The 11,254-nt window shown below is 35.8% G+C and overlaps 2 protein-coding genes and 1 pseudogene across 2 annotated transcripts; 1 reads left to right on the top strand and 2 right to left on the bottom strand.

Moving 5' to 3' along the window:
- Positions 1-434: 434 nt before the first annotated feature.
- On the bottom strand, positions 435-980 carry LOC149753358 (uncharacterized). Its single transcript, XM_089923729.1, has one exon. It carries the CDS (start codon positions 975-977, stop codon positions 435-437), a length of 543 nt encoding a protein of 180 aa, XP_089779855.1. The 5' UTR covers positions 978-980.
- A 3-nt stretch (positions 981-983) lies between these two features.
- Positions 984-3,161, bottom strand: LOC149753357 (uncharacterized). The gene is made up of 2 exons (XM_089923902.1): positions 1,632-3,161; positions 984-1,552 (listed from the first exon to the last, which is right to left on the bottom strand). The coding sequence occupies exons 1-2, from the start codon at positions 3,155-3,157 to the stop codon at positions 1,243-1,245; spliced, it is 1,836 nt and encodes a 611-aa protein (XP_089780028.1). The 5' UTR covers positions 3,158-3,161; the 3' UTR covers positions 984-1,242.
- A 4,505-nt stretch (positions 3,162-7,666) lies between these two features.
- On the top strand, positions 7,667-7,949 carry LOC148703168 (signal recognition particle RNA; annotated as a pseudogene).
- The last annotated feature ends 3,305 nt before the right edge of the window (positions 7,950-11,254 follow it).

The following is an 11,254-nucleotide window of genomic DNA, read 5'->3' as shown; positions in this document are numbered from 1 at the left end:
TGGTACAATATGCAAAGAGAAATTCTGAATCAAGGTTTGACTCACTTTTTTTAGCGAGCTTTAAATAAAGTTCTGTCTAGCAACCTATTGCATGTGAAAATAACACTGGATCATTCATTACACATGACAACATAATATTCTTGTAATTATGAAAGGAGAGAATCCAAAATAACATATTGCAAAGCTAAGGGAATGATGATTACAATCAGTTTCTTCTTGCTCCACGAGATGCATGAGATGTTGCTTAATAGACTATTCCTAAGCCCCCTGGTAGCACTGAAGTATATTCCAAATATTTTACATTATTGGTTAAACAATTTGCAGTACCAAAAGTAGCAATAAAACAAATTCATACGCTACTAGTAGAAAAGTCAGTATCGGTAACATAGAAACAGACTAGAAAATTTTTCTTACCATTATGAAACTATACTCTTTCATTGTCTATCAGTCGGCATAATATTAAAAGACATACACTGAGTATAAGTCTCATTATCCTCCTCTTCCAACCCTTTTTCTATATCATACAAGTCCCTAGGTTTAGTCTTAATGACAACAGGCCAATCTTTATCTTTTGAGTCTTGTACAAAAAATACTTGTCGAGCTTGAGATGAAAAAATGAATGGGTCATCTTTCAATAGCACACCGGTATGCATCAACTTTGAAAAATTTACAAGTGTGAAACCATTTATGTCTTGTCTCAAACCTCTAGATGAGTTTATATCCACCCAATCACAACGAAATAGTACTACCTTAAAGTTTCCATAATAATCCAGCTCATAAATATCCTTCAGTGCACCGTAATAAGATTTTCCCTCCGCATCAACCATAACCCCACTGTTTTGGGTTTTTCTAAATTTCTCACGTTCTTTAGTATGAAATTTGAAACCATTTATAATTAACCCATCATATCTGTTGATAATATTATTCGGACCTCGAGCAATGACTATTAATTCATTGGAACAATTTTCCTCCATCATCGTGGGCACCTAAAAAATTATAGAAGCAATGATTAATTATTCAATGACAATGTATTAAAAAATTGTGAAAATACCTAATGTATTAAATGTCTAACCTGTTTGAATAGCCATTCAGGAAATAACTCAACCAACCATCTTTGCTCAATCCTTGGGGTAGGACGAATGTTATTGTTGATGCTTCGCTGAGTTACTAAAAATTCTCTGCACGATCAGAAACTCTTTAGCTAAGCATTTATATCTGATATGACAGATAAGAAGATTACAATCATACTAACCTGCGATACTCGGATATTATATCACTATGAAGTAACACATAGCGATGTGCTTGTGCTAATGATTTTTGGTCAAGAACAACACTTTTAACTGTCCCCAAAACTCTTCCCGCAGATGAGAACTTGTAAATTTCTGCATTCTCTACAATATCAAAATTTCTTGGAGGTCGATTGAGAGCAGTTTCAACACCTTCGAGATATCTCGAGCAAAATGTCAAACACTCCTCAGCAATATATCCTTCAGCAATCGAGCCCTCGGGATAGGCTCGATTGCGTACATAATCCTTTAAGCGCATCAGAAACCTTCAACGAGAAATTTTTAAGATTAATATCAACACCGATATGATTTATAAATATAGACATTAGAGTTTAGCAAAATCACCTCTCAATAGGATACATCCATCGGTATTGAACCGGTCCACCAAGTTTAGCTTCCGCCGCTAAGTGAATGAGTAGATGAACCATAATAGTAAAAAATCCAGGAGGAAAGATCTTTTCCATATGGCATAATGTAAGGGCAACATTAGACTCCAATTGATCAAGCACCCTAGGATCAAGAACTTTTGAACACAATGCTTTAAAAAATGATGACAACTGAGAAACAATTACAAGAACTTGTTTCGGCGTTGACGATCTTAAAGCCAATGGAAGTATATCTTGCATCAAAATATGACAATCGTGACTTTTAAGATTTGAAAGTCTTCGCTCTTTAAGATTTACGCACCGTGAAATATTCGATGCATACCCATCAGGAACCTTCATATTTTTCAGAACCATTAGAAAAAGATCCTTATTTTGAGTAGACATTGTGTAACATGCAGGAGGTATAAAAAATTTATCATTAGAAAGCTCTTTCGAATGAAGCTCTTGTCGTATGCCCATATCTTTCAAATCAAGACGCGCTTTCAAGTTGTCTTTGGTCTTTCCATCAAGATTTAACAATGTTCCAATCAAGTTATCACAAACATTCTTTTCTATGTGCATGACATCAAGATTATATCGAAGAAGATTATACTTCCAATAAGGTAAATCAAAAAAAATACTCCTTTTTTTCCATAACTGTTTCTGTGTAGAAGCAACCAATGTGTCATCATCATTTTTCTGTCCATATGCATTGTCATCATTCTCAAAAAAGTTAGCATCCTCTAAAATCTCTGATATTAACCCTTCATTTAATGAGCTACCAACATCCTCCCTTCCCCTCTTCTTTAAACATTTGGAGACCTTACCAGGTATGTAATTTGTGCCATGCATTTGTCTAAGAACTTCGGTACCAGTTGGTGGAATAGGGGTAGAACGCAACTCTGTGGTACTATCAAACAGATCATTCTGAAATCGAAATGGATGGTTTGGTTCTAACCATCGACGATGGCCCATATAACAGAACTTTCCTCCATTTTTTAACCAATATGAATGGGTTGAATCTCCACAAGAAGGACATGCAATACGCCCCTTAGTGCTCCAACCGGATAAATTAGCATATGCAGAAAAATCATTAATAGTCCATATAAGAGCTGCACGCAATTTGAATGTTTGACCAGTAAAAGCATCAAATGCATCAATACCCTCCCATAACTGTTTCAATTCCTCTATTAAAGGCTGCAAAAAAACATCAATATCATTACCTGGGCCCTTATCACCTGGAATAACCATTGACAAAATGAGTGAAGACTGTTTCATACACATCCATGGTGGTAAATTATATGGAACCAAAACAACCGGCCAAGTGCTGTATGTAGAACTCATAGTTCGAAAGGGATTAAACCCATCAGTAGCCAAACCCAGTCTGACACTGCGAGCATCAGAAGCAAATTCGTGATGCCTATCATCAAATGCTTTCCATGCTAAACTATCTGCTGGGTGTCGTAACATTCCATCTTTTGTACGGCCTTCGTCATGCCATCTCATAGAGGAAGCCGTCTTTGATGATGCATACATTCTTTTCAATCTAGGTATGAGAGAAAAATATCTCAACACTTTAGCCGGTCTTTTCTTAGTCTATGCAGCATCCACTTCATTCAAAAAATCATGCTCATCTTTAGATTTCTCCCATCGTGAAGATCCACATATTTGGCACGACTCTTCGTTAATATTTCCACCACGAAATAAAATACAGTCATTCGGACAACTGTGTATCTTCTCGTATCCAAAATCTAATTCTTTTACTAATTTTTTGGCTTTATAAGAAGATGATGGCAAAGTAACGCCTTCCGGAAATGCATCATTTAATAATTGGAGAAGCATAGTAAAAGACTTGCTAGACCACCCATTCAAATACTTCAAATGGAATAAATGCACAAGAAAAGAAATCTTTGTAAAATTCTTACAACCCGGATATAGTTCTTCATCACAAGATTTCAGCAAGTTATGATACCGAGCTGTGTCATCATCAGAGTGTATATGTTCTTCAACATGCATAAAATCAGTTGCTGTACGCTCATCACCTATTTCAGTTGCTTCTTGTCCTCCACTAATATCTGTTAAATTTCTAATACTATGTCCAAGAGCATCTCTGAGTAAGCCCCTTATATCATCTTCTCCTACAGATTTTTTTTCTATATTACTGGATGCAAAACTAGAGGTGTCTTCTATATACGAGGGTTAGTTACATGGAGATGACAATATCAACTCTCCATGAAATACCCATTCAGTATAACCTCTTGTAAAACCATTCCACACTAAATATTCTTCAACAGTTTTTGGAGCAAGAGAAGAAGCATTTACACATTTTCGACATGGACATAAAATCTTTCCATTCATATTAGATTTCTGAAAAGCAAATTTAACGAAATTCTGAACTCCATTCAAATATTCGTCACTGTATCTCGGCTTATTCATCCAACTTTTGTCCATTCTAAGAAAAAACAAGGTAAATGATACAGTCAAAAATATGCATGCGTACACTGACTCAAGCAAAATTAAGTTAAACAAATAGCACTTAATCAATTAATTCAATGATTGCATAGCCTACATTAACTGACATGGTCTGAAATCCCTTGCCAGAAGTAAATGAATGCTTCAATTGAAATCCCTTGCCAATTAAAAAAAACCCAAATATTTAACTTTTCCATCAAGCATCAATTACATACAGCAATTAAAAAAAACTTGATCACCAATATACATACAGCAAGCCCAAGACTATAGGATGTAATTATAATTAGTATCTATGAATAATACTTTCTGCACTTTGCTTTTATATTCATATTTAAGGACTCTACGATGACTTAATGATAATATATGACATGGAAAAAATAAACGTACTGATCCATATCTTCAAGCATTTCATTGTAGCATTTCCATATATGACATGGAAAAAATAAATGTACCGCTCACCTCATGTGAGCTTAATTACCTCCTTTAAGCTAAAAAACGTAGAATGGAGAAGGCTATATACGATCCAAAGAATGGCGATGTTTCACTTTATTCTCGCTAGATGGCACACATATTCCAGCTAATGTTGGATCATTTGATGTGTGTCAATTTATGTAAACCATAAACCAGGCAGTGAAAGGAGTATTTGAAGGCTCTGACCTCAATGCATCAGGACTGTTTTGAAGACTATGCCCAGAACATACGATTGTTGCAACTAATTCAAATGGAGGAAAGGTTAGGTGGATGGTTGTGCATGGAATGATAAATTGACAAATCGGTACAATATTTTATTTCTCCTTTTTCATAAAAAAAACAGGGTATTGGATCAAAACTAGTTTTTCTCAAAAATAAAAGCAGAAGCTGTATGATGGCTTTTGTGAATCAAAAGTATGTGAAGACAATCTTCTAGAATAGTGGGTTGTTTTATTTACCATCTCTCTCTCAACAGCACCCCCCATCCCCCCAACACACACACACATCAAATGATTAATGCAAATGAAAGGCTAGTTAATGTTACAAAGAACAAAAGTTCTTGACTTTTACATTAATATGTATGGTGTCAATGCCTTTTATGTACTCAACTATCAGCATGTTAATATTGGCAAGCAACAAACACACATGTTGCTGTATTATAGCTACATATATAATTTATTATGTTCTACATTTAAGAGCTATTCTAATTAGAATTATCACTGTTATAATAGATGGTTATATCAAGGATGACTAGAATTGCAGTTTGAGCCGAAGATTAATGCTAAAAATAACATCTAACAATAAGAACATTTTGGTAATTAGATGTAGGGGCTGGAAATTGATAGTCTACAGTGGTGATTCTTTCATTTGAAATTTGTTTGAAAGAAGTATAGCATAATGAATATATTCACAAGAGAATTTTAACTAGGTGATGTAGAGGTATTGTTCTGAATATTTTGTATCATTGTTGGAGGTCCTTGAGACTTGAAAAGTTTTACGAAGTTCATTGTGTACTGAAAAATAAGTATATCAATGCAAAAGCAGCAGGTCTAGATTACACACAGAGAAATGAACAATATGGTAGCAAACTCTAATAAGAGGAGCTTGTATTTGTGTCCAGCAACCAGAAGATGCTAATGGAAAACCGAGAAAGAGAAAAAGAGTGAAATTTAAATAAGAAGATTAACAAAGGATTTTTTTTTCTAATGGTAGGAGAAAAATTCCCAAACTCAACCTAGCTTGACAATCATTGTTAGAGGTCCTTGAGACTTGAAGAAAAGTTTTACAAAGTTAACTGTGTACTAAAAAATAAGTATATCAATGCAAAAGTAGCATTACTAGATTATACACATAGAGAAATGAACAGGATAGTGAGCTTATATTTGTCTCTAGCCCAAGCCAAACCTCAGACATCTGTAAGGAATTCCAAAATAGGTATTCCAAAATCTGTAAGCTAAAACTTGCAAAAAGATAAACTTGCTAATTTACAGGTCATATATGGAAATGCTAAATGCAAAACAAATGCATAATCTAATCGGACAAACTCAGTGAAATAAAAGTAAGAGAGCAAACGAAACCATATATTTCCAAGACTACCACCTCAAAACTTAGAAAATAAGCTAACAAAGCAAAGGAAACGCCAGAATCTGTACATTTACAGAGAATTCTAAAGCATAAACCTGAGATTAAAAAAAGGACAGAGGGAAACGAGTTCTCAAGTACCTGATAAGAGAGCAAGTCTTCCTTTGATAACTTTCCCAAATTTCTAAGCCAACGAAGAGATCTGAAGAGCAGTAGATCTAGATCGCATGCAATCGCTCCAATCCACTGAAATGAAAAATATTAATACAGTAATGAATGAACATTCCTAAAATAAGGAGACAGAAAGAGAAAGATATATAAATATCTCCAGGCAGAGCTCTCTTTTTCTGAAAGAGAAGAAGATAATCCTATGATCCTTGATCGAAGCAAGAGAAGAAGATAATCCTTGCCGGCTCCAAACTTCAAACGCCGTGTGAGTGCTCTGTGGCGGAGGAGGAGGAAGTCGTCCACGAAGAGGAGGCCAACGAAGAGGGGAGGAGGGGAAGGAGATGCGGCGGAGATCGGTGAAAAGGGCTGAGGACGGAAGGGGTCGGTCGCCGGAAGGGGACGGAAGGGCTGAGGATTTAGGGCTGTGGGCTGTGGGGGGAGGGGATCGATTAGGTTTTGTGGTGGGAGGAGTGAAGTCCGACGATGCTTATAAGCGTCATCGTATTTTTACATATGCCGACGCTTATAAGCGTCGGTAATGGTTTTTTTTCCGACCCTCTTTACAAGCGTCGGCGGTTACTGTCGGGGGAAAAAAAAATGCCGACGCTTTTATTTAGCGTCGGCAATATAGAGTCGCGATAGGCCTTTATTGTTGTAGTGAAGTGATCCGAAATCCTTGCTTATGTTAATGTGTTTATCTTTCATTGGTATCAGAGCATGTTTGTTCGATTTCTGAAATGTTTTGAAGTGAATATTACATGTTTTTAACATCTTAAATCCATTGCTCTCGCACTCACCACCTTGAATGGCCATTAATGGCGGTTTTGTTTACACATAGAGTTAGGCCGTGATTTTTTGCATGAAGATACTATATGATATGTAGATGATATCTGGAAAGTTCGGTGATGTTTAGTGCACTGGTTTGAGATATATAAATTCATAAAGATCAAAAACCCGGAATTTTGAACCTTGATAACTTTCTCCACAATTTGTTTTGGGAAACGAAATTTATATCAATGGAAAGCCCTTGAAACAACCTTTCTATCCATATATAATACACTCAATTTCGTTCACTATGGAGGGAGAAACAAGGCCCGAAAATTTCAAGCTTGTTTCTGCAAAATTTTTTTTTCATGTGAAGAAGACCTCCCCTTTTTCTCCCACGCGGCCACCTCATGAAAAAGGGAAGCCCAACTGTCCCAAACCCTTTTTTTCTCCCCTCCTCATCTTCTTCTTACTGTTTTTTTCATCCGAACATCTTGAAGAAGAGAAAGGAGGAGAGATGGGTTACGTTGGGAAGAATATAATATTTAAACAAAGAAGGTTGAGCTCTGTAGCCGGAATTTGTAATCCAAGTGGGAGCGCATTTGGGGGTTTGAACGCTTGGTCACGCCTCTGAGTCTGGGTTTGGTGGTGTAAGAGGCTGGCTCGCTCGCTCCAAGTTGAGTAGCGAGATGTGTAGCTTGAGCGAAGGTTTGGGCCGCGCATCTTCTGAAGCGGAGGGGACCGCGTGAGGCTGGTTTCACAGAGCAACGTACACCTCCCGCTCTCAACGGTGGAAGTTTAACGGGCAGGCCACCAATTTTCTGGAGAGAAAATTTCCAAACATGGTTTGGAGAAGTATATTGAGACGTAGTTTGTACCATTGAATTCAAAATAATAATAATTAATTTTCTAATTTTCTGTATTTTTTTTTAAAATATTTTTTCGAATATAAAATAATTTTTTTATTATTTTTATATTCGAAAATGAGTTAAAATTATAGAAAAATATTTTTTTGAGAAAAAAATAATAAATAAATAAATAAATTCTGAAATTTTTCCAATCATACCGTGATTGTATGTGTGACATTTGGAAATTTTGAAATTGAATGTTCCTGTATCCTTTAATTGTGTGTTATTATATTTCAGTGTTATGCCTAAGCATTTTTTCCATATTTGTTGTAGGAAATAATGCCACGAGTACCACTCTTAGTGAGGGTTCCGAGGGCAGCAAGGACTCCGGAACAAAGGGCGAGGCTTAGAGATTTGTTGCACACATTACGAGTTATAAGGATGGATCCTAATGATGACATGATTTTACATATACAAACTATTCATTATATGATGGAAGAAATCATTCATCTAGGACATGCGTTATGTCAACATCAACGGTACCAAGTATTGTATGATTCTCTATTTGGATCATGGCAACAAGTTCTAAGAGATATTTGGAATTCCTTAGTAGTGAGAGATTATGCTCAATTGGTGAGAGCATTTATAAAAGAGTATTTAATGCATGAGATTAGTGGAATTTTAGCAGTAGCTGGAGGTCATACCATTAGTAGAATAATGGTTCCTTGGATCGAACAAATAGTATCAACTATGATTCAAAAAGAAATTGAGGATACTATTCCAAGGAGGGTTCGGGTTCTTAGATGGCAAAATCACTAGTTGAAAATAGTCGATGCTAGAATGACTTATATTCTTTACTTGTGTATTAATTATTTAAATTTTTTTATGATAATAAATGTCTCCATGTTTATATAATTTTTAATGTTTTAGTATACATGTTTAAAGTGGGAGTTCTAAGACTTACTATATAATTTGTCTTAAGAACTAGAACTTTGTCTGCTAAGAATCAAAATTAATGTTTATAGTGAATTTTCAATTCCATGCCATTATGTGAATTAGCATTAATTTTATTTGTGTTTAGTGGCAAAGAAAAATATGTGTTGTGTTTGGCATTAATTGTGTGCATGTTTGTCTTTATGTAGAAATTTAGTTTTCTGCAATGGCTTCAGCATCTTAGAATATAGTAGTTGAACTTAATAAGGGTGAGAAATTGAATGGTGAAAATTATAAAATATGGCAAATGAAAATCCAATATGTATTGGAGGAACAAGAGGTGCTGGAAGCCTTAAACCATACCATGAATGAGCCTGAGGATGGAATAACGGTTCAACACATAAGGGATAAGGAGGCTTATATTGCCTGAAAAAAGAAGAACTCAATTGCTCGGATTACATTGCTGAGTAGCATGGAAAATGATATCATGCGAGAGTTCAGGCCTTTTGAGATGGCAAAGGAAATATGGGAAGCATTAAAAGAAAAGTTTGGTGGAACTTCTGTCACCAAACTTAGGCAGCTGACCATCAAGTTCGACACATATAAGAAACGCACTAATAATAATATGAAGCAGCATTTAAGGAAAATGTCGAACATGATAAGTGAACTGCGAGATGCTGGACATGTGCTAACTGATGAACAACAAGTTCAAGCTATAATTCGATCTTTGCCTCATAGTTGGGAGCACATGAAAGTTCACTTAACCCATAATAAAAGCATTAGAACTTTCACTAATGCTGGTCGTCATCTGGAATTGGAGGAATGTCTTGAGGCAAATAAAACCACTAATGAAGTGTATACGGCTAACACTAGTTCGCAAGGAGCTTCGGGCTTCAAGCGAAATCATTTTAGTGGTCATTTTAAGAAAGACAATGGTAATGGCAAGTCCTCTAAGAAGCTCAAGCATAGCCAGCCGGGCAAAAGAAAGCGTCCTTTTAAGAGGAACAAAGCAAAATTGAGATGTTACAACTGTGGCAAGAAGGGTCACTTTGCTCGTGAATGCTCCGAGGCAAAGAAGGTAAAAATCCTTAGCACAAATATAAATATGTCTTATGTTTCAAGTTCTGTGTTCTTAGCTGAATCTCATCTTTTGTGGACTGTAGACTCAGGGACCACAGACCATGTAGCAAGAGATCGAGACGCTTTCGTGGAATATCGTCGAATTCCACAAGGAGCAAGATGGATATATGTGGGAAATAATTCAAGAGTTGAAGTAAAGGGGATTGGCACCTGCAAATTAAATATGCGAGGTGGTCAACCCTTAATTCTACATGATGTATTATATGCTCCAGATATTCGGCGAAACTTAATTTCTGTTGTTATGTTACTTAAGTTTGGCTACATCTTAAATTTTCATGGTAATGGTGTAGACATATTGCTAGGGACAACTTATTATGGATCTGGTTATGTACTAAATGGTTTTATTATACTTGATACTGATTATAGTATGTGTAATGTAATAAGTACTGTTTTTTCCTTTGTTACATCTACTAGTAATCCAAACATGGATGAAAATATTTGGCATGCTAGGTTAGGTCACATTGGGCAACAACGAATGAATAGATTAGCCAAAGAGGGATTATTAGGCCCTGTTGAAAAGGTTAATCTAGCTATATGTGAATATTGCTTAGCAGGAAAAACAGCAAGAAAACCATTTGGTAAAGGAACTAGAGCCAATTTTCCATTGCAATTAATTCATTCTGACATTTGTGGGCCGATGAATGTAAGGGCAAGACATGGAGCTTCTTATTTCATCACATTTATTGACGATTATATACGTTTCAGTTATGTCTATTTGATATCTCATAAATCTGATGCATTAGATTGCTTTATAAGATATTTAAACTTTGTTGAAAATCAATTAGACCAGAAAATCAAAGTGTTAAGAACTGACCGTGGATGTGAGTATTTGTCTGATCAGTTCAAACAAATTTGTGATGAAAAAGAAATAGGTAGACAGTTAACTATTCCTAGTACTCCACAACAAAATGGTGTTGCGGAAAGAAGAAATAGAACCCTATTGGAAATAGTTAGGTCTATGATGGCACAAGCTAATTTGCCGATCACCTATTGGGGTGATGCATTATTAACAGCTGCATATGTACTTAACCTAGTGCCCTCAAAAATCAGTAACTTCCACCCCTTATGAATTATGGACCGGTCGCAAGCCTGACCTAAGTAATTTAAGACCTTGGGGATGCGTTGCATATATTCATGATTCTTCTCATAAATATGGAAAATTGGGTCCAAGGGGCAAAAAGAGTATTTTTATTCAATATTCTGAAAATTCCAAAGGATATGTGTT

The sequence above is a fragment of the Phoenix dactylifera genome, chromosome 6 (genome assembly GCF_051530095.1).
Source record: "Phoenix dactylifera cultivar Ajwa chromosome 6, Ajwa_hap1_PhDact_Kaust_v1.1, whole genome shotgun sequence".
NCBI classification, from domain to species: domain Eukaryota; kingdom Viridiplantae; phylum Streptophyta; class Magnoliopsida; order Arecales; family Arecaceae; genus Phoenix; species Phoenix dactylifera.
Note: the sequence above shows the minus strand (reverse complement) of the source record. Positions and strands in the feature narration are given on the sequence as shown.

Excerpts from the sequence above, each read along its gene's own strand:
- LOC149753358 (XM_089923729.1), bottom strand. The coding sequence starts at position 977 with ATGATGGAGGAAAATTGTTCCAATGAATTAATAGTCATTGCTCGAGGT.
- LOC149753357 (XM_089923902.1), bottom strand. The coding sequence starts at position 3,157 with ATGAGATGGCATGACGAAGGCCGTACAAAAGATGGAATGTTACGACAC. Across the intron at positions 1,553-1,631 it reads TGGATGTATCCTATTGAGAG|GTTTCTGATGCGCTTAAAGG; the intron begins GTGATTTTGCTA and ends TTCTCGTTGAAG.